At 41.4% G+C, this 23,098-nt stretch overlaps 1 protein-coding gene across 5 annotated transcripts in view; it reads right to left on the bottom strand.

Annotated features, from left to right (window-relative positions):
* Positions 1-23,098, bottom strand: part of wdr90 (WD repeat domain 90) — a 31,118-nt gene that overhangs the window by 1,429 nt on the left and 6,591 nt on the right. For 3 of the 5 annotated variants that reach the window (XM_083787773.1, XM_083787775.1, XM_083787776.1), the window contains 33 exons: positions 22,706-22,818; positions 21,372-21,662; positions 20,504-20,566; positions 20,325-20,393; positions 19,945-20,055; positions 19,322-19,467; positions 19,130-19,187; positions 18,033-18,151; positions 17,743-17,904; positions 16,216-16,346; positions 14,880-14,996; positions 13,997-14,232; positions 12,149-12,285; positions 11,099-11,229; positions 9,971-10,101; positions 9,293-9,454; positions 8,856-8,978; positions 8,174-8,310; positions 8,017-8,057; positions 7,419-7,553; positions 6,941-7,120; positions 6,572-6,654; positions 6,190-6,292; positions 5,791-5,912; positions 5,430-5,586; positions 4,601-4,791; positions 4,106-4,274; positions 3,201-3,324; positions 2,571-2,742; positions 2,207-2,329; positions 1,513-1,690; positions 917-1,047; positions 463-606 (listed from right to left, as the gene is read on the bottom strand). In XM_083787773.1, coding sequence (XP_083643899.1) covers positions 463-606; positions 917-1,047; positions 1,513-1,690; positions 2,207-2,329; positions 2,571-2,742; positions 3,201-3,324; positions 4,106-4,274; positions 4,601-4,791; positions 5,430-5,586; positions 5,791-5,912; positions 6,190-6,292; positions 6,572-6,654; positions 6,941-7,120; positions 7,419-7,553; positions 8,017-8,057; positions 8,174-8,310; positions 8,856-8,978; positions 9,293-9,454; positions 9,971-10,101; positions 11,099-11,229; positions 12,149-12,285; positions 13,997-14,232; positions 14,880-14,996; positions 16,216-16,346; positions 17,743-17,904; positions 18,033-18,151; positions 19,130-19,187; positions 19,322-19,467; positions 19,945-20,055; positions 20,325-20,393; positions 20,504-20,566; positions 21,372-21,662; positions 22,706-22,818 — 4,490 coding nt within the window. Of the gene's footprint in view, positions 1-462; positions 607-916; positions 1,048-1,512; positions 1,691-2,206; positions 2,330-2,570; positions 2,743-3,200; positions 3,325-4,105; positions 4,275-4,600; positions 4,792-5,429; positions 5,587-5,790; positions 5,913-6,189; positions 6,293-6,571; positions 6,655-6,940; positions 7,121-7,418; positions 7,554-8,016; positions 8,058-8,173; positions 8,311-8,855; positions 8,979-9,292; positions 9,455-9,970; positions 10,102-11,098; positions 11,230-12,148; positions 12,286-13,996; positions 14,233-14,879; positions 14,997-16,215; positions 16,347-17,742; positions 17,905-18,032; positions 18,152-19,129; positions 19,188-19,321; positions 19,468-19,944; positions 20,056-20,324; positions 20,394-20,503; positions 20,567-21,371; positions 21,663-22,705; positions 22,819-23,098 lie in introns of those variants that run through there. The other 2 variants (XM_083787774.1, XR_014570589.1) reach the window with 2 other exon arrangements.

Below are 23,098 nucleotides of genomic sequence, written 5' to 3'. Positions count from 1 at the left end.
GTGGTGCAACTCCCGTGCGTCCAGCAGGTGGCAGTCATGTCACATACTTCTCTCGTTCCATGCTCACACAGACAGACACACACACACAAACACACACACACACACACACACACACACACACACACACACACACACACACACACACACACACACACAAACATGTACAGGGCATTGTAAGCTGGATGTAGAAGTGGTTTGCACAACTTAAAAAAAATCAGTTTGAAGACATTGCACTAAGCTAATCATGTATAATAGAGTGAAATCCTTAGCAATCGCCAAGTATAAAGGAAGAGGTTTGTTTGTAAATAAATGGGGTATTGTGCTGTTTGGTTTTATCATAGTCCTTGTGCAGAAATATCAACACAGTATCAATACTGAGAGGACCAAATCCGCTTTCCTATGCGACCACTTTTTATATTAAGATAATAAAATGGTAATAAAATAAATCAATCAAGATATTACCTCAAAATAGGCAGGAGCTGGAAAGGTAAGCCAATCTAGAATATCGCAAGTGTCCTTGAGCCAATCAGCAGCCCACACGCTGACACGTCTGTCTGAACTGGCAGCCAACCACATCTCGTTTCCTTTAACACCAAACTCCTTGTACTGGGGAGAACAACATCTTAAGATATGGGAAACAGTGGACTGTGGGAGTGTTTATCTAATTCTTTGAGAAAACTAATTATTTGAGAAACCACTTTCATTTTTGCTGCCCTCGCTGCAACACAACATTTACATGGGCTTTTCTGATTGCCTTTTTGAGGAGAAGCTAAGGAGAGTAGCAGAAAAATGTGAGAATCTCAATCAAGATTTGGTTGTTTGCAGTGGGCAGAAAACTGAGGGACTGGAGTTATGAAGTTACTTCCAATGCCAACGAGAGCTCTGTTTTGTAACATGTCTGTTTAAGTGTGCTGACCTGTTTGTTCACACATTGGATGGTGGTGACGGGAGCTCCTCTGTGGTCCGTGATGTAATGGATGGTCTCACACTTCAGTAGACTGTTGACTGCTATCCCACCATCCTGCCCTGCTGAAAGGATCACCTGACCTGGATGAATGTAACATGGTTACCTTAATGACCTGAAATTAGGATTCTTCCCCCTCTTGGTTTTCAGGTTTAAAAATTATTTTATCATTTTTTAAAATCAATTATCAATTATCAATAATGTAAATACAACCAAATTGAACTACATTCAAATTCTGATATAGTAGCTGGTCGGTTCAACAATGTGACGTAGGTGTGAGGACCGTATAGCCGCCGAACTTCTAGTCTAGTTAGTAATATAAAACTACTGACTCTTGCTGCTCTTGTTATTCTCTCTTTCCCTTTCTTTTGTCCCCATAACCATTCTTTCCCCAACTGCTAGAGTTAGTTTATTTGATTTCGGTCATGATTTAACATAGCAGTTGAACATACAGCACAATAAAGGCTACACGATAATTATCGTCTGCAGGAAGCCGAACAAAAAAGTGTTATTCTTATGTACCTGTGCATGGCATAGGTATATCTCACCGTTAGCAGAATACTGGATGGCGGTAATGGCCATGGTGTGGGGGTGGAACTTCAGCTCCATCTCCGAGGTGGAGAGACTGAAGACTCTCAGTGTCCCGTCACTGTAACCTCCTGCGACACAAGAGCCTCTGCTCTTAGATGAGTTAAGCACAGGGCTCCAGCACAAGCAGCCACAGCCCTGTACAACCAAGAGGGAAAAAAGGTGCAGAATTTAATTATTGAACTGACTGATTCTGATTAATACTGTAGATTATTGAAGACAGATTTAATATTATATACTCCTTTGGGGCCTCTTCCTACTTGCTGCCAGTTTGTGAAGCATAAGCAAGACACATGCATTTCATCAACTGAAGAGCGTGGTTTCAAGCTGAGAGAGAGGTAATCTGTTCTCATGGAGGTGTCCCAGAATGAGTAACATGTAGTAAGTCTTACCAGCTTTCTCTTTGTAAATGGACTGTTCAAATGGACTTGTATATAGAATTTAGTACAAATGTTGTACAGCAGGCCTATTAGAAATCACAAAATCTTATTTTCAAGGACAGTGATTTATGTACTTCATTAACAAATTGACAGATCCAGTATTATTATATGTTTATTTTAATTAGATGAATTCGGGAATTTGGGAATTTTCAGATAATCTTCACAAAGGAGAGCCGTATCATCACATCCTGTGCATTGGAAAATGTTCCTTCACCTGGTTGAGCACCTGGAACTGCACCACCAGCTCGTTAGTGGGAGCTGACCACACCCTCACACTGCCATCCTCTCCACAGGTGGCAAAGTGACTCTCATCTGGGCTAAAAACAACACCATTCACCTGGGCAGGACAACAGAGCACCCCACACTTAACAAAAGCTGAAAGAAAAGTGTTTTGAATGTACAATTTGCTAAGGGAATCTGTAGCCAAACATGCCTTCCAGCTGTGCACAAAATTCCTACAAACCATGCTATATGATAATTCTACCCAATGAGGAAACAATGTGAGGATTTTGACTTTGTCCCTCACCACACATGGATAGAGAATACTTATTTGGTTTGGGTTTGAGGTTAAGCAGTACCTTGGTCTTATGTCCACTGATGAGACGAATGCTGCTGCCGTCTGTCCAGTTGATATACCAGAGTGTACCAGCTGTGGTGCCAACTATACCCATGTCCATCGTGTGGTCAAAGGATGCACTCACCACTGCCCCGTCCAGCATCATCTCTTGCTCCAAAAGCACCCGAGCTTCACTGATGGACAGACACAGAACACCAATGTTAAACCATAAGTCATAAAAAGGAAGCCGAGATTATTGCTGAAAAGCAATTTAAGATGCCAACCTATAAAAGGTACATTTACGGTAGCCACTTAAAATTCCATTCCATTTACATACCCACTTCCTATGACATTCTCCACTGTGACAACAAAACATGTCTCTACAAGCAATAAACAATAATTTGACAGTATACTTCTGTAAGATAAAGTGATAGAATGTAATACAACTTATTAAATCAGCTATAGCAGGGAGTATTTGCCGGAACTAAACAGTAGAATCTCAATACGAAACATATGCATTTAATATATTGAGCAATCTATAATATGTTTATTAATAGAAAGAAATTGTGCAACACTTAAAATCATGGACAGTACTACAGTTAAACCCTTTCAGTGATGTTCAGTGATGTTTAGTTAACTCTAGCTGACACACCTTTCCCCAATGTTGGCCACTTCTCCCACAGGCCTCATCCCCTGTACAGCGGCTACCCCCCACAGTCGCAGCCGGCGGGTATTGCTGCCCGTCAAGAGGCGGTTTCCTCTGCAGAGCAGCACTCCTGAACAAAGAAAGCACTTTCAAATCATTCTCAGTTCATTAAAAACCAAGGATCTAAATTATGCACACAGATGTACATGTCAAAGGAAAGAGCTTCTGGACGATGCCGAGTTGGAACAGGATATATTTATTTCCCTGGGAGAAGAGTGAGTGAGCTGCATTTGAGAATTTCGGTACCATAAGTAAGATTATGTACTACTGTAGGTACGGAAAGTTCCGTTTCACTGTGCAGTGAGCCGGGAGGGTGTGTAATTAATAGAGATGCCATATTTCAACACAGGGCATCACAATGAATGTAGTCTGTGTGCTTATAGGCAACTATGTGTTATTATATTCATGTGTATATAGAATAGATGTTTCCTATCTGCCACACCCCAGTGAGGATCATTTAACAATTTATGACACGAGGAGTTTGACAACCATATTGTTGAATGCAGAGCCCTTATAAACAATATGCTTATTAATCTAAGAAAACAAATACTGTATACAGCAGCTATGTCATATTAGGGTGATGAATACAGACTGTGAATATCGATTCTCCTTCACAATAATTTAGGTTTTTTTTTTAGATTTAAAAACATAAGCAAAAACATAAGAGTAACTAAAACAAGACGGCCAACTAGTGCTGCACGATTCTTCACAAAACGAGATTGCATAGGTGTCTGAACCTAGATCTCGATCAATTAATTGTGCAGCACTACTCAACGGAATTCTGTCCTGTGACGGTCACACATTTAACTGAGGTAAGTCTGGAAGTGCAGGGAGTATCAATCCAACTGCACCTATTTCTCCCTGGTCCGCCTCCCATGTCATGAAGCATCGCTGTGTGCTGCAGTCCCAGGCACACATGTGTCCTCCGTTGGTGGCAGTGAACAGGATAGAGTTGGTGTTGTAAGACATGGCCGTCAGTTCCACATCGCCAACCTCATGTGGTACGCTCACTCGCCGGACCTATAACAATGAGGAAGTACTGTCTATTGTCTATGTTGTGTGAGTGGTATACAATTCAATCAAATGGCAGCTTTGCTATCTCCACTGAATGCAAATTCACATGCAAAACAAGTAACACGATACAGGTTTATTTCTACAGACTCGTATGTTTGAGGATGGCATCTAAAATTCCCTGCAAAAGATTTTGCCATTACAGAGGGATTTTCTTTAGCAAATTATTCTATTGTTTAGAATGCACGTTTCTCTGTAGAAGAACTCTACGCACTACAGCTCAATTCGAGATATTTTTCCATTGTAAAGGGAGGGAATTTTATGCGTTCTTGTACCTTGAGGTCTACATCCATTCCATGGGTGTCAATGAGGCAGAAGAATACTCCTTGGCTGCCCACACAGGCCAGCTGGCTGGTTGTTGTGGGGCTGAAGGCCACGTCATGCACCGGTCCAGACACATTAACGGTTGCAAGGAGTTGGAAGGTTCTGCTGCTCCAGAGTGCTACCTCAGGGTCAGAAAAGTCTCCTGCAGGAAGTCAAGAGGTTGCCTTCACCAGTCAGTGTTTACTGTACATAATATGAATAAATGGTGAACAACAATGTAGCTGTGTGTGTGTGTGTGTGTGTGTGTGTGTGTGTGTGTGTGTGTGTGTGTATGTGTACTATTAAATCATGATGGAACATTTATTTGGCCATGGATTAGTTTAGAGCAAAATGTCTATTGCTGGGCCTGAGCAACAATTGGCAATTGGGAGGACACACCTTTATGGTAGTTGTTGTGGGGAGGGGAAGAGTGTCTTACACAAAATAAACATACATGTTCCTAGCCTCCAAACCTACTCTACAGGCCAAAGAGTACACAGACGTGATGTCAATCACTGATCACATGACCACAAGTTCTAGACCTCCAGTTCTACGCTAAACAGAAGGGGGGGGGGGGGACTTTTATTATTTTCAACAACTAAGTTATATTAATGACATAGTTCAATGTTGAAAATGAGTGGTATTCCCTCCTTTTGGGGTTGTTGTTACATGTACAGTACAAAGCTATGTAAGTTTTGATTTCGAATTAATATTTGAACATTTTCAGAAAACTAAGATTTAGTCTGTTCTGGTGAACTGTACATGTAGATCATCTGAAGCAAAGTTATTCCAACAACTGACCGACAGAGAGGAAAAAGAGGTCATCCCTGGAGAAAGTCAAGCTTTGCACCGACCCCCTGTGGTAGGAAATGGTATTTCGACAGGCTCCGTTTTGGACATTCCATATGCAAATGAGACTCCTGGAGCCACTGCTGCCTCCAGCCGCTGAGGCCACCGTCTGAGAGAGAGAGAGAGAGAGAGATAGAGAAGACACTGAGCACCATTCATTTGAGTTCATCATCATCATGCCAGGGAGTTCCTGCAGTTGCACACCATCTCATGAATCTCAATGGATGTAGAGGTTTGGATTAATGACACTTCGTAAAATTAATATTCATAAAACAACAATAGTATTAGGTAGAGTTATAGTTGACAGGATTACCTGTGCATCGTTGGTGACAGCCAGAGTAGAGATCTCTTCTGTGTGACCCAGAAAGTGTCTCTGACTGCCCGTATGAAGGTTCTCCACCACCACCACACAGCCACAGGAGTATGCAAACAAGCCTGTGATGGGAATTAACCACTAGATAAGGCCCCAAATTAACACAACCTCTTAAGACTTAAGTCGATTCTACAAATTCTAAATCACTAGTTCTCAAACCTTATTTTTTTCTCCAAAAATGTTAAAAAATAGCAGATGTACAAGCTCGCATCGTGGTGCAAAGTGACGTGCTGAGAGCTTATACATCTGATATTTTCTTAAAATGACAGATACTTTCCCGGTTTTAATGGGTTGAGAAACCTCTCTTAAAGTGATTGAAGGAGGAAGGGTATTACGTACCTGTGTCTGGGCTCCACACCATGTTGCCACGCCCATTGCCGTTGTAGCCAATCACAGCTTTCAGAGTCAATCCCTCCTCTTCTGGCTGGGGTGCTACTGTAGTCTGGATCAGATAGTAGCAGGAAACCATGAAAGTAAAAACAAATGTATGAATGTACCTATAATAAAGATTAATTAAAACATATGTATGCAGGTTGAGAGACAGCAAGGGAGAGATTGATTTAGACAGATGGACAGACGAAAGAAAGACAGAGGATAGCCAAGCGTTATGCCTGAGTTATACTCTGTCATACAACAGTCTTGTCAGCAGGCAATACCATCTTAGTCGTACAACAGAGTATAAATTGGATCTGTATCCCACCACCAGAAAGCTGCTCTGTACCTGATCAAGAGTGGATGTTTTGAAACGTGGAGTAAAGTGCCTGTAACAGTCTGGTTGTACCGGTGTCTTCCTGTTGAAGTCAGCTAAACAGGGTATGAACATGAGATGATTACGAAAAGGTTCAAGAAAACTAACAATGCAAAAAAAGACATCTACAAATGGAGGAGCCTTATCTTTAACCATGAAGAAACACAGGGATAATAATCCATAATGGCTTGATTTATACATAATAGCATGCATATGTCACAAACCAAAAATAGCAGACCTACAAGCTCACAATGCATCACAACGTGAGCTAGGAAATCGTCTATTTTTTGGTGTGCGACACCTACATGCAACAAATTGTGAATCTGGCTGAACAACAAGTACCAGCATCGTGAAGGGGATCCCCTTCACTCTTATGACTGGAGTTCAGAGGAGAGGAGTCGGCCATCTCCGTGACTTTGAGGAAGGAAGGTTTGGGAACAGAGGAAGGACCAGGAATGGTGGCCGTGACTTGAATGGCATAGGGCTGCTCCGGGTCATTGCAAAAAGACACAGACCCCAAAGCTGCATGAGGGGATAGAGGGGAGACGACAATATTCTTTATAAAATGCTATATGTCTACAGTCTGGGGGGGGGATTCTGAATATTATTCAACTGTTTAAGTTAGATTTCTTTGTAGAAGCATTAGAAAGATAGATCATTTTAAATCTGAAAAGGATACATACAGCACTCAACCGCATCAAGAAAGGTCTGAATCCAAACTTCCATAGTGTTTGGTTGTTTTGTTCAGTTGAGTACAGGTTCTTTTTTTTACTAAGTATAAGGGGTTTAAGTGGTTAAAACAGAATTAGAAATCTCCCACCTTCCTGCTCACTGCAGTCTATTGCGCTGCTGTCAAGCCTTGGTGGGGATGAGGAGGGCAGTGGCGCTGCCTGTCGAGGCATCCCATTGGACAGCAATATTCCATTCACGACAGGCTCTGGGTGCGGTTCCAGTGCTACACACAGTAACATCCTCTGTGTTAATTTAAATCTAGTATCGTATAGCCAATCAGAGATGATCTACTGATATGTGAAATCTAAATGCAATGTATGGGCAAACCTACGCCCACTGCTTTGAAATTAAATCATAGTACTGTCCCAATATGAAAGACCACCTTAAAATGCTTGCATTGTTGTGCAAGAGCAGTTGTTTGTTTTCATCTCTGATTTGTTTCCACCCAGTTTTAGAACCTACATTGAATTTAGATGTCACCAGAGACGAGACCACATATCGGTAGCTGGAGATCTCAGATCGCCTGGCTATGCAAGACAAATTTAACCCTCAGTGTTCAAATTGCATTACATTTGATTAAAAAAATGAAATTGAATTCCACGACTGGGTGGTTTACCAGGCTAACTACACCCACACAGGGCTTGAGAACAGACCAAATTGCGGAATGAAAATGAAAGTGAATTTACCTGGTTTTGGAGGCGAGATAGAGTGTACTTTGGGTGGTGAGCTGTGTAAAGACAGAACACATTATAATGTGCTTTAAAAAAAACAGTTAGAAAGTCACATTTTAGCGGCTGGGATAAACAATAGGCTAAAAACAGCTAGTAGAGGGCACATTGTTACCGATGGTCAGAAGTCAAATGGTCTACACGATGCGCCAGGAAGTGCCACAGGAAGATGGCATCACCCACAGAGACCACGTCCAACTGGTCAGGGGTGAAGCTCACCTGGCGAACCGGCTGACTGTGGCCTATGAATGTCTGATACATGAGAGTGTGTACATTTAACAAGGTCTACTGATGTGAGTAATACACAAGAACATGCAGACTCAACATTGTGGACTGGGATACAACTTTAACTGAAGTGTGACTGTGCCACAAATAAATATGGGGTCATTTATAAAGATATAAGGGTCACGCTTTGCAAAACAAGCCAACTTACAACAATTTTTTAAACTTGAAACATTGTCACAAAGCACACATAAATTTGCTGGACCCCCGGCCTTCATCAGTGATGACGCATGTCCAAAACAGTTACTTTTCAGGAATACTTTTCATGGATTGTTTAGTCAAATATTTATAAAACCTTAAAGCTGGTATCCCTAATTTAGGTAAAAATGTGTAAGATGGAATTAATTGGCATATAACGACAAAAAGGGGTGATAATAGGCTAGTCAAAATAAAATATAAAAAGATTATAATCGTTAATAAATAAATAAATTATGAATAATTAATTATTAACACAATGTAATTAATGTAAAATAGGGCATTAATGTATGGCATGCATCAACACACTTCATCATTACCTGTGAGTCCAGCTGCATGTTGTAGTCCCACACCTTAATAGCATGGTGTCCGGCTGTCAGTAGGAACCGACCGTCCTCGCTCACTGCCAGGGACGAACACAGCTGCTTGTGTGCCCTGGACACCTGTTAAGATCACAGATATACCCATTCAGTGCTTGGATTTGCTTCATTTGTCACCTTGGCTTTATATAAAGAGACAGCAGATTAACATATTTAGAGAAAATGGCGACAAGATGGGTGAGATGTGTTAACCACTCAAACACACTTTGTTGACTGGGGTCTGCCGGGGGTCTATACTTGGCCCCCTCCTTTCTGCCCTCTACACAAATCTCATCACAGTTGCCATCAGCTTGCGTTGCAATGCATTGCATTGTGAGCTTCTAGATCGGGTACTTTCACGTAATGTTCGCCTGCTATGGCCAGAAAACAGACACTACCTCTCGAAGCAGGCGCCCTGTCTTTGCGCTGAGCCAGAGTATTTTGTTGGCAGAGGTGGTGATCAACAGTTGTCCGTCAGAAGCTGGGGAGAAGCAGACTTTCAGGGCCGAGTCCAGGTGAGTGCTCTCCAAGTCTAAGATACTCACATCCACACGGAGCAGCTAGACAAGGACAGCACAGGTTAGTGACAATAGGCTGAAGGAAATAACATTAACTGTAGATAAGTTTCATTTAGATATTACTGTGTGCCAACATGAACAGCTCATGTACAGTTCGTAAACGTCATGTTAGCGCACAGAAAAACAGCTAAATGAAAGCCACCAAAATAATAACAGTACCAATATTATTTATTTCGTGGGTATTTAGTTGTCTTCTTGGAAAGATTTTCCTTGTATATGGAAATCTAACACAGATTCCCTTTTTAAGTACTTCAGCCTTGGCATCCCAATTCTGTGGTTTGGGATGGCAACCGCGCTGCGAGCATGTACATCAGCTATTTTCGACCGTTCTGAATCTTGAAAGTGTGAGAACTACTGGTTTAGAAGGCTTTTGCAGAATCACCCTCAGGTCTTAATCGGTTAAAACTTCCATCATTGCATTTGCATTTCACCAAAGACACAGTTTTCCTGCACAGATCAGTCGACCTGGAATGAGCTTCCATCCGTCAGGTACAGTACCTCATCCAGAGAGCGTGCGTCAGTGATGGTGACGGTATACTCTGACGGGCCCACAAATGCCAGACAGCGGCTGTCACTGCTGATGGCGAGGGCATCTGGAGCCCGCTCAGTGCCTCGCACCACCATGTTACCTGACAAAAACCAGGGAGCATTCAAACAATCAAATAATGACGAATATTTGTAGGCTACCAATACCATGGGAAATGGAAATTGCGTAAAGATGGAGTGCCGTGTTTTTTGCATTTTTTCCAATTTTTCATGTGTTTATGAGGTGACAGTACTTCATTAGACCCCTTGCTCTGGTTGTTATGTACAATGATGTCTTCTCTTTGTATTTAGGGTTTCTTCCTGGAGGCTGAAACCTTGACAGTCAAACATGCCAATGAAAGAAATTGTGATATAGTGACATCACAATATCCTCCCTCCCCTAACCCCTCCCTCTTTATCATACAACAGCAGCTGTAGGTGCGGCTTTAGTTCAGGTGGATCACCACCCATCAGGCAAACCAGGCACAGTTAATAAACTGGTGGGCATATCCATGTACATTTTAACAAATACTGTACACTTTTTTTGAAAATCTTTCTCCTTAATAATAATAATACCTGATGATCATGTTTTAGGGTGGAAAAAAATCATGGCACAATATTTAATAAATTGCTTAAATGTTTTCTTTATTTAGAGGTAGTGTGGGTAGGAAGTTGTAACTGGTATGTAAATGTGTATGTGCGAGCATGCAAGTGTGTGTTACTTCTTTAGACCAGGAACTGGGTCAAGGATGTTATGGCATGTTATTTGTTGTGCAGCCACTCCAAGGAACAGCAATGTCTGTCCCTATGTTTAGGGTACCAACAGGTACCAAAGTGGCAGTGGAACAGCAATGTCTGTCCCTATGTTTAGGGTACCAACAGGTGCCAAAGTGGCAGTGGAACAGCAATGTCTGTCCCTTTGTTTAGGGTACCAACAGGTGCCAAAGTGGCGCTGTTGAGCTAGAAGAGAGAGAGAGTGTTGCCTGCTAATTACAATGTGGAGCGAGAGAGAGAGTTCTGTCTGCTAATTCCCTCACATGGTAACTCTGTCATGTGTGTGTGTGTGTGTGTGTGTGTGTGTGTGTGTGTGTGCATGTGTACCTAGTACTCTGATGACATGGTGGTCCTCGGCCAAGGCGTTGTATAAAGCCAGAGAGCCCAGGGAATCAGCGCTGTACATGTACTCCCCATCTGGAGAGAACGCCAAGCCCACTACCTCACCTCTGTGCTGACTGCAACACACAGATTTCACAGATTTTCACAAAATGTGTGAGCGCAGAGAGAGAGAGAGAGACAGACATCCTTGTATGTATCACAGGATCCTGCATGTACGTGAGACATCAAAATGAACTGGAATAAAAAGCAATATATATATGTATGTAGCGATATATGTATCGGGCCAGGATCGCATGTTGGTACTCTTGCAGTGTGTGATCCCTAGTTGGCGATCAATCGTTTAGTGTGAAAGTCACAAAGATATAATGACAGCTGATTTAAAAATAAATACTCCTGTAGTGTGAAATACTTCACCACTTTTCAACCTATCTTCATATAATAGGTCCTCACTAATAATCATGAAAAAATGGTGCAATTCTTTTCTACTCGGTCTGTGTCTCATAGGAGGGCTGTGGGCAGTTCAGAAACTGTCTTCCAGTGACATCATCGATGGGGAATACAAGCTAATAGAAACTGCAGGCTTTCTAGTCCTGAAAAGTTGCAATGCAAAAATGGAAGCCATCGTTCTCACGATAATGAAAATTAAATATTTTTGTAAAAAAATCTTGTTTAAAAAGAAAACTGCCTAATGATGATGTCACTGGAAGACTGTTTCTAAACTGCCCACAGCCGTCCTATGAGACACATACTGAGTAGAAAAAAAATCATGCCATCTTTTCATGATTATTAGTGAGGACCTATTATATGAAGATAGGTTGAAAAGTGGTGAAGTGGTCCTTTAACAATCTGATGACTCCCCGACAACTTTAAAACTCCTACAATCAGTAGGGCTGTAGGGGCCATAAGGGCAGTACGGTGGGCAGGCGAGCAACAGATGTTGGCTTCACCGGCTTTTTTCAATGTAATGTAATTGCAGTGACAATATTAATGCTACGGTTTGTGCTGTAGCACAATAACCAATCAACCTGCTCTTACTTGTGTTCAGCCAGTAACTTGGCTTCGGAGATGTCAAAGACCCTGACAATGCCAGAGCTGAAACCACAGGAGAACACTTGCAGGCTGGCATGGAAAGCGACAGAGCAGGGGCTGTCTTCTGAAGCAAAGTCGTACAGCTGTGCATAGGAAATGACAAAGGAGAATGCACATTTATGTGTACTGTATACACAGTACAGCATTGGTTCTCAAAGTGGGGTCCGGGGACTCCCAGGGATCTTTGAGGGAGTTCCAGGGGGTCCACACTCCACAGCTATGATAGATAGGAGCTAACATGACCTGAAAACATTTGAGAAGCACTGCAGTACAGGACTTGTGCAGCACCTTGCAGTTCCAGCAGAGTACTATCTGACCTAAAAAATAACATTGATATTTAGCACCTGCATGAATGGTACAAAGGCCAATGAAAGTGCACAGAGACATAACAAATACATACATTACTTCGGTATATGTACAGCATATGCATTGGTAAAAACATTGATTGCAACTGCCAGGGTAAAGTCTCAGGTGTGTTTTTTGCATAACTGTGGGTCAGTGCAGTGCAGGAACTCAATAGTACCTACACGATTTGTGGCACATTAGAAATATAAGTGTGGAATAAGGAATGAGGAACTGTTGATTCATACTGTACTTTAGTCTGAATTGTGCTTGCTCCTGAGCATTCATGATCAACAGTGGTGATTATTATAAAAGAAAAAGTATTTTGGAATGCATCCTGGTTTGTGTGTTTTGAAGTGGCAGCCAATATTATTATAACAAATAACACATGATTGTTAATGTAATATCATTGAATTGTTGTATAATTATTTGTTATACTTAATGTCATGTACTTACTTGCTCTAACATTACTAGTATGTAAGACCAATAATAATAATGTACCCGGCCTGCTGTGTTGTATCATATTGTTAATAAATGTGTGATTACAAAAGAACAAATAAAACATAAAAAACCCATTATTGCCCATTCTCTTTTGTGAAACTATTGGGGGAAAAGGAAATATAAGCTCAGACCATAGACTGTAAAAAATATGGACAAAGCGTTCGCCGGGTCTAACATGGACGTAAAATGAAGCCTGTTATTCCTGCACTGTAAGTCGCCATCTTTCTAGATCCGTTTGGTACCAGCTGGCCATTGGCTGGCTCCGTTTTGGACCAGCTGGCCATTGGCTGCCCAGACAACGAGGCGGGACTTCCCCCCTTCTTCTCCGTTGGTTTTTATTTTGACTCGAGTGGGAGGGGAATCCCGATCATAGACTGTAACGGTAGCCACGCCCCTCAGAACATACGCGATGGTTTTTTTTCTTTATGGTCCTTTTTTTAATTAATGGGACCATAATTTTCCAAAAAGAATATTATGACATTAGAAATTAGACTTTAAACTAGTGACTGGAAGAAGAAAGTATTCATGACCATGTTTATTAAGGTAATACAGTCTAGGTGAAGTTGGGCCAAAATACATGGGCCTCTATGGAGCTATGGGGCTTTTTGGGTCCAGTCCAGCGCCACAACAGGCCATTATATGAACTACCGATTTCAAATGAGGCTTCACGAAATATCTGGCTGACTGCCCCCCTGGCTCAGACATGACAATGGTCAACATTCTTGCTGTATCTGGGTTGTGTTGGAGATTGATTACCATACAAGCAACAGTGCACTATGCTAACATTGTTTTTTCCACCACAATTCAGTCATCGGCAAGCCTTTCAAAATACACCTCCAAATGATGGCTGGTACAGAAAACAAAAGCACCAAAAAACCTTCAATTTAGGCCAGGCATATTTCACACACATTGTCACATATTTTGTTCATGTACGATGTGTGGTTAGTTGACCTGCTGGAGGGTGTCCATGTGCCAGATGCGGACGGTGCCATCGCTGGAGGCAGTGGTGAGGTGCCGGCGGATTCCGTCCACACTGAAGCCGAGCACTGCATCCGTGTGTGACCTCATCAGCGTGTTGTAGCCACGGGTGGAGACATCTAGGTAGCCCAGATTTCCAGTGGAGGTGGTTGCCAGGATCTGGAGGCCGTCTGGAGAAACAGACACCAGGCTCACCGGGCCTTCGTGTTCTGGGGGAATAAGCATGTGTGTCTCAACTCACACATTTCAAAGCTATTCATCTTATATCAGTGATTTAAATAGGTTTTCAATGTCCCACTTGAGTCCCACTTCAACGATGTTCTGTGTCATATTTTGTCATTTTTACAAATTGCAGCATTTAACTCCCATTTCATTTTATATGGTTATAATGTGGTTATATTCATGTATAAAACAGAAGAAGAAATGATTATTATAACTAAAGCAAGCAAAATAAACTAGAATAAAAAACAGTAGTACAGTAGTGCATCCTGCGGATGCTGAGGTCATTTTATTGCGTATAAACTGCATTTTGGGATGCAAAATGCACCCTATTTTAATCTCTGTTTTATATATATATATATATATACACGCACACACACACACACACACACACACACACACACACACACACACACACACACACACTCCAATAAGTGTGTCTTAGATTGGAGTGATACCCTGAAAGATGTGTGTGATTGTGTGTACAGTATATACTTACTTTACTTGTATGGACCTGTTATGTGACATTGGATTATTGAAATTGGATGATTCATATTGTGTAACATGTTTATGTCCTGACTTTGCACAGCATCTGTGTCTTGTAGAGAGAACGTTGGTTTTCAGGGGCTGTTCCTACCAGCTTCCAGGAAGATGTTGGAGAAGTCAAGGGTCCAGAGCCTCAGGAAGCCATCCTCACTGCCAGTGGCACAGAACTCTGGTGACATGCTGATACTGTTGACAGCAATACCTGGACCTGCGAGAGAAAGAGAGACAGAGACAGAGAGACAGAGAGACAGAGAGAGAGAGAGAGAGAGAGAGAGAGAGACAGAGAGAGAGAGACACAGACACAGACAGACAGACAGACAGACAGAAAACATGTTTCGGTAGTACAGTTACAGAGTGCAGTTACCACAGCTGCCATGGACGGCGCTATATTGGATATAATATACCAGTAGGCTATTTATCATTAATTTGGTTAGCCTAATATGCATTCATATTATTAAACACGTTTTGATTCATTTTTCATAATCTATTTCTCATTTCTCATTTCATAATCTCTCTCTCTCTCTACTCACACACAAATAAGTATTAGATGTGAACACATACAAATATGATAAACCTCTCTCCAGAAAGTCGTTGTAGAAAGGTCTGTGAGAGATAGCATAATCTCTTGAGAGCAAGGTATTTATGTTAAAGGTATTTGCTGCTTGTCGTGACCAGAATAGCTGTATAGATTATGATCTGGTCTTAAGATCTGTTGTCTGATCTGAAGATCCTCCTGTGTTTGGAATGGGCTGGTAACTCTCCTTGTTATTTCTTGTAGGTCTCAATCTGGGATGTACTGTGTTTTTGGGGGTATACCTGTATAATGTAAGTTGTGAGTAAAATGTTGTTCTGGGAGAAAGACAGTGTGAACAATTTGTGATGTGTATGTTTGGTTCCAGTATTTGAATCTTTTAAAATCTCTTATTGTTTCAGTCTCATTACATTATGTACTTGAATATTCCTTATTCTCTGGAGTCCTGCCTCAAAGCAGACCAGAGGTAGAAAACTGTCGTTTCCTGATGTAATCGACACATGCATCAGTAAGCAGGAACTGGGGATGACAATGAAGGACCGGAAAGTCTGGTGTGGCATTGTGAAATCCATGATCTCGACCGCGGTCGAAAAATGATGATGATATCTCTCTCTTTATCCCTCTCTTTCTGTCTTCAGTGGCACTTAACTGTGCATGATTCATATAAGACCCTCACTCGTGAACAAGTCCCTGCGACACTTGAACTCCTTCACTTGGGGCCAGACCTCATTCCGGGGTAAATTAAAAAAGGTTAATGCTCGCTGGTATACGTATACATTCTAGTTCTAGTGTCTAGTGCAAGCCCCAACCTCACCCAAACAAACTTCCCATGCGCCTACATGGCAACATGTCAACCCTGCTGCTAGTGTAAATGTTTCCTCCGCGCTACGCCTACCTGAGCTGAAGGTCTGTTTCTCCCTGCGCTGTGCGTGGCGCTGTTGTGCTGGCAGTAGCCTCCGGACATTCTTTATAATCACTCTGCTGTAGTCAATCTCCAGAATGTGGCCACTCCGACTGCTGACAAATCTGTGGATGAACAAGCAGCATTAACAGGTTAGTCTCAACTCTCAAATGTCTATATGTTTGGCGTTTAGAATTCATACATTCTATAATATAATTTCTTATTGATATGAAAATCTGCCAATAAAAACAGATGATCAGTTAAAATAAGGAGGCATTTAATAAAGAATAGAATCACTATATAATATACTATCACCATATACTAATCAGCAGGTCACGTGCACGCTCACCCGGCAGACTGCTGGGTGAGCACTGGTGCTTTGGCACGGGGGGTCAGATCAACATATGGAATGAATGTACTGGCCATATATGGAGCGTGTTTTGAGTGTACAGGGTTTGATGAGGTCAGATCAATATGGAATGTCAGAACAGGTCAGCTTCATACAGTATATGGAGATCTAAGGGTGGCAGTGTCTTGAGTGTACAGGGTTTGATGAGGGCCCAGGTAGGGCCTTGCCTTAAACTTCGGGAGTGTTGAGAACTGTAGTTCAGCCGTGCGTGGCTGCACTAATAACTTTGGGGCGGGCCCGTCTGCAATTTGAATGGACAGGTAAGAAAGACATCACAACGGTTATATCGTTCAACTTTACCCGAGTATAGTGTTATCTGCAGGATATAACTACAACAACAATTTGTCATAATGTTCCATTGTATTGTATTGTTATGTTTCCTTCTCTGGGGTTAGGCTAGAGTCTAGCCGCTAGACTTCTTGCATAATTGAACATGTTAGTTCTTGTAGCCAGATGTTCTCTTGTCAAAGTTTGAAATATTTTTGTAAATATGCTTGAATATGATGATATTGCAAAGTGAAAAGTCTAAGTGTTAATTATAGCCCTAAATGGATTATTTAATTGTCACCAGAGATTACCTTTAAATTGGCAGTGCACCGTGTTTCCTCAAGTTCTATCCTGGTGTGGACTATTTATATAATGTCTCTTAGTGAGAGCTAAACCAACTACCAAGTATGCCGAATGCAATGTTTTCCATCATCTTTTCAAGCTCAGTGGGAAATGGAATAAAATGTTCTGCTGTAATGAATGAGCTCACAGGAGAGGGGGAGGGGGGGGGGGGGGCATTTCATCAGAAACATTTGGATCTCTCATGTCAAGAGTACACTTAAGAAACACAGGAAAGATAGTTAGGATCACATGCAACACAATTCGTAAGTCTGATTCAACTGGCTGCGCCACATTGGGGATCAGGGACAACAGGTCATCTTTTTCATGTCTAGGACATTTTTTCAAGATGTTTTGAAAATAGCAGATCTAGATTGCAACGCGTTGTGATCTTGTAGATCAGACCTGTTGTATATAGGATTACAGTGGCTTTTTTCAGATTCCACTTTGACAACCACTGCTTTAACAGTATTGAGCAGCCTGTGGCGAGGGTTCTGCTGACTTACAGAGTTCGATCGTCTGGTTCGCGGTCAGCAGGTTGTCCCTCCTCAAAGCACACATCGGTGAACTCCAGCGAATGGTACTCTCCGAGGTTGACTGGACAAGAGCGCAAGGCCCTGTTCCGCAAGCGCCAGAGACGCACATTGTCACGTCCGCACGATACCATCCTGAATGCACACACCAGACAAATGACCAAACACACACTTTCCATTAATTAATACAAGGTTGTATATAATATAGAAAATAATCATATTTCAAATCCACCAATTTACCTTTACAAAATAAGCGCAATTACCTCGTATCGTCAAAGGAGGTGATCTTCATGGTCTGGATGTCCACATCCGTGTGTGCTTTAGCAAGGACCGTCACCTCTCCCCCTCTACTGACATGTAGAGTGTTCCACACCACCACCATCTGTATAATAAGGTTGAATCAGCGAACCAAGAAAGAGAGATACTCTACTGAGGAGGGACTAAAAGCACTACAACATGCAGAGATACTCTCTGGGGGGGGGTTCCCAAATTATTAATATATATATTTCTTTTCATTTTTTCCCTTTTTTATTATTATTATTATTTGCAACTGACTGGCTGGAAAATGGAAATTTAGACTTTGCATACAGCACCTTTAAAAAAAACTAGAATATCATGGAAAAGTTGGTTTATTTCCATAATTCCATTCAAAAAGTTTAACTTTCATAGATTATAGATTGTGTAAATGATTTCAAGTATGTATTTGTTTATCTTTACACAATTTTGGCTTCCAGCTCATAAAACCAGTTAAAACAGAATTTCCAAAAGAATATTTATTATCATTTTTGCAGAGCATGAATGTTTTAATCTGAATGCCAATTAAGAAATTAGGATCACATCAAACTCACGTCGCGAGACATGGCCAAAGCAATTTCGGGGGTCCCCGGCCAAAAACGTTGAGAACCCCTTGATTAAGGCACTACAACATGCCTGCAACATGCATGCAACATACCCTCTACTCACTAAGGAGGGACTGAAGGCACAGTAACATTCAGAGACACTCTCTTCTAAGCCTCAAGCAAGGCACAGTAATATTCAGATTCAGATATACTGTCTAAGGCAGGGGACTCAGATTCAGTGACTCATCCAACACATACTGTGCCGCACAAATTCAGAAATAGGTTATAGTGTACAGTAGTATCTGCCAATATCTGTTTTTCATCTATTTACTTATTTATGGAAATGTGTTCTCTTTCCTAAATCATCTTTTGTCACTTCCTAGTATTTGTTTCACGGTAGTCTATTTTTTTTATATTCTTTATTTATATTCTAGTCATAGCTTTTCAAATCGAATTTATCTGGGTTGTTTTCTCCACCGTAATGTCAAGTACTGCTACTGTAATTATAGAAAACGGCTTACTGTTTTGCTGTGCTTGTCTTTGCCCACACCACAGAGCAACCCGCCACTGTATGAGAAGCTTTAGGAGGCAGAGATGCACAAAAGAAAATAAGTAATTGAATGATTGTAATGCTTTGTAATCCCAACATGTATGGCCTCTCTTTACTTTTGCTCTTCAGATAAACCATTTAAATATGTTTTAATTTTGTTCACCTTAGTAAAGACAATGAATGAGCATGTGTCCTGAACATGGCCATGCACATTCCTTTGTGATAGTTCCACACTCTGACCACGCTATGGTTGCCAGACTGTGCTGAGGCTAGTACTGTGGTGTTACCGTTGAATGCTAATGAAGACACCTGTAGCCCCACACACACACACACACACACACACACACACACACACACACACACATTACCTTCTGCATTTCCAAGCTAAAAAAATACATTCCCCAAGTTATATCCATGCACATTGTGACATGATGACTCTTGTCACATCATGCATGAAAACAATGCAGGGTACTTGGGGAATAGAGAAATACTGGCTCATAGCCTCATACATCATAGCTTGAATGGTAACAGGAACAGAGTGGGCACCTCAATGTAAACTTGTAACAGGAACAGTGGGCACTAAGGAAGAGAGGCAGTCTGGGCAACTCAATGTAAAATTGGCTATTACGTCCAAAATGATAAACATTTTATATTTGGAGGTCATGTAAAGTATTCTACATGATTAGCAGTAGAACATGATTGAACAATTGACAATTAAGGTCTAATATTTCTACAATTGCGACAAATTGCTATAAAACCTGTACGAAGTTGTATCCGCTTGAATACCTTATCAGTGTGGCCAATAAAGAATCGCTGTTGACCAGAGGAAATCATCATTGACACGATGATAGCATGACAGGGATACACCACTGCATCCCCGGACGCGCTCCACAGCACCTGGAGAGAAGACAATGATAACCTTTAGCCTCCTTGTATTGTATGCAACACATTTCTGCATTTAGTGCAAAGATGCACCCATTAAATGTCATTGACCATGTTTCAATAGGGGGGTGAAGGGGTTCTCAACTTTTATTTTCTTGTCCATGAAGTGCTTATTTATTTGGTAATTTAAGCGTTGAACTGTTCATTCTGAGGTCACAATACAGTAATAGAGTAGTAGCGGCCTGCCAACTTGTTAATCGCAACTCGCACAAACAAAAACTTACACATTTGGTGGTGGCTCCTCCAAAGCCAATGATTCGGTTGAGCCTGAGAATGGGGTCTGGCTGCAGCTTCTAATGACATAAAGTTATATGATATGGGGTCAATGTAGAAACATTGTGTTGGGACTGGAGATCCAAGACAAATAATATAGTCACTGATTCAACTACACATCTCATCTTACCTGCCGTTTGGTTTCCTTGGTTGAAGATAAATGGACAGGTCGGGAAACTGCAGTACATACAATCTGAGAAGATAATACATTATACAATACATTTAATAGCATCGCCATGTGAGAACAAAACAATTACTAATGCATGACACTGTACGTGGTGTGCTGCGAACAGCACAGTAAATGTGGGACGTGCACGGTATTCTTTTTACACTGACTGTAAATGGTAAATGGTGCATTTATATAGCGCCTTTATCCAAGGCGCTTTACAGAGATTGTGCATTACATTCACCCATTCACACACACATTCATACACCGATGGCAGCGGAAACCATGCAAGGCACCAACTAGCACATCGGGAGCAATTAGGGGTTCAGTGTCTTGCTCAAGGACACTTCGACAGTAACTCTGGGGGAGCCCGGGTTCGAACTGGCAACCTTGCGGTTACCATCCAGGCACTCTACCCCTGAGCCACCGCCGCCTTAGCTATTAACCACTTGAACTATTACTTTAAACTTTAAAATGTTTAAAATACTTTAGGTTGGAAAATAGCAGATCTACAAGCTCATAAAGCTACAAGCTTGTAGATCTGGTATTTCTTTTAAATCATGAAAATGTGTGCAAATTCTTTCACAGCTAACGTGTTTACTCAAATCTTTGCTTCTGGGGAGTCCCTGGAACAACATTTTTTCAGATGGGGACCGGTGTCCAAATACACATAATATTTGGGGTCCATGACAAGAAAAGGTTTGAGCACCTTTTCAGAAAACTGTTAGGATTTAAGAAGACATTTGTAGAATTGGGTCCTCTCAGGTCTTAATCATTGGGTTAATAGAACGGTTATTCTGTAAGTATGTATTCATGTCCAAACTCTATTTACAGGAAGTGCAACTGCTGTCTGTAAAAATGTCACCACCTCCTCTTCCTCCTCGCTGTCATTGTTGAGGTCATCCTCATCCTGCACGTACACATGCACTCCCCCGTCACCGGCACTGTGAGGTGGCCCAGGTGTCACCCTTAGGGACTCAGAGCCTTGTGACTCCTCCGGACTTGTGTCATCTCTGTGGCACAACCGGTCCTCCTGGGGTTGGTAGTCTGATGCACACAGGGCAGTGGAAACAACCCCCAGCTCAGGTACATTTGTTACGAGGGGGGTTAGACTCCGTGGTTGCTGCAAATCGAAGAGGAGAATATGAATGTGGAATAAACAGCCAGGAACATGTTCTATTCTCACATTTTACGAAGGTTTCTATTATACAGTTGTAGCCATTGTGTACAGTACAGTTTTCTCATTCTCACAACTGTTCCTGATAATAACATAATACTATCAGCATGTTTTAATCTGAATTGCCTGTTTGGTTATTGAGTGGTTGTATATCTGTATAAATTATGATATATGTATCATATCGTTGCTGTCGGGAGGAAACCTCTTAATGTATTGTAATGTATGTATAGTTTCATTATATAGATATTCCACTGTTACTTTCTTAGCTTACGCATGTTTCATGATATTGATAAATGCTTTTATGTGATGTATTCCCATGCTTTTGTTCTTGCTTAAATGTAAGTCGCTCTGGATTAAGAGCGTCTGCTAAATGCCTAAATTGTAAATTGTAAACTCCATTTTTGAGGTTTTTGCATAAATCAATGCTATTGATCAACCTTTACATCTGTGTGTCGTTTCGAAAATATTGAACCAATGGAAAGTAGTAAAAGACGCTTTGGACAAAACCTCTCAACTCCATTGGACCCTCAAACTGTCTGCTAAAACAACTAACTCCACCACCTCTACCCCAATCATGCAAGTAATTGACAATATATAAAGTCACAGGCGGCAGTGGCTCAGGGGTAGAGTGGCTGGATGGCAACCGCAAGGTTGCCAGCGAACCCGGGCTCCCCCAGAGTTGGTGTCGAAGTGTTCTTCTATGTAAAGCACCTTGGATAAAGGCGCTATATAAATGCACCATTTACCACAACACCAACTTTGATGAGGCAGTATTGTTTTGTTTTCAAAATATAAGATTTCCATTTCCTGAAAAATGAACATTTTGGAGTTAGATGGTTTCCCCCCCCCCGACAGCAGAGATATACATTATACAGATTATAACCACTCAATAACCAAACAGGCAATTACATACAAACTGTAGAGTACAGTGCGTAGCTACTGTACTGTACCTATTCAAATTTATACGGTATCTACCTGCTGAGACTTACTGGTCTAGGTGTGGTTATCTGCTGTATGAGGGACACACGGTCCTGTACTGGTTTGCTGATATCGACACTGCGAGACAACTCTCTTGTTGGACTCTCTCTGGCTGGATCAGATGCTGGAGTAGATAATACAATTTATTTGTATGCACATTCACAGATGGTACAATTTAATTTACATTTGCTGAATATGATACAATTTATTTGTATGCACATTTACATTTCTCACACTAAATGTGCAACAGAATACAATACCGTAATAATAAAGATAGCGACATGACAATGCATGAGCCACAAAACATGATAGAAATTATTTCCTGTGATAAATTGTGTACTGCACTGTATGTGTTTTTATAGTGCCATATTGTACAGTAGTACTTTTGGAGTGCTTTCGATATT

This window comes from Protomyctophum parallelum, assembly GCF_964188405.1.
Source record: "Protomyctophum parallelum genome assembly, chromosome: 17".
Lineage (NCBI taxonomy): Eukaryota > Metazoa > Chordata > Actinopteri > Myctophiformes > Myctophidae > Protomyctophum > Protomyctophum parallelum.
The sequence above is the reverse complement of the archived record's forward strand: the minus strand, read 5'-3'. Positions and strand labels throughout refer to the sequence as shown.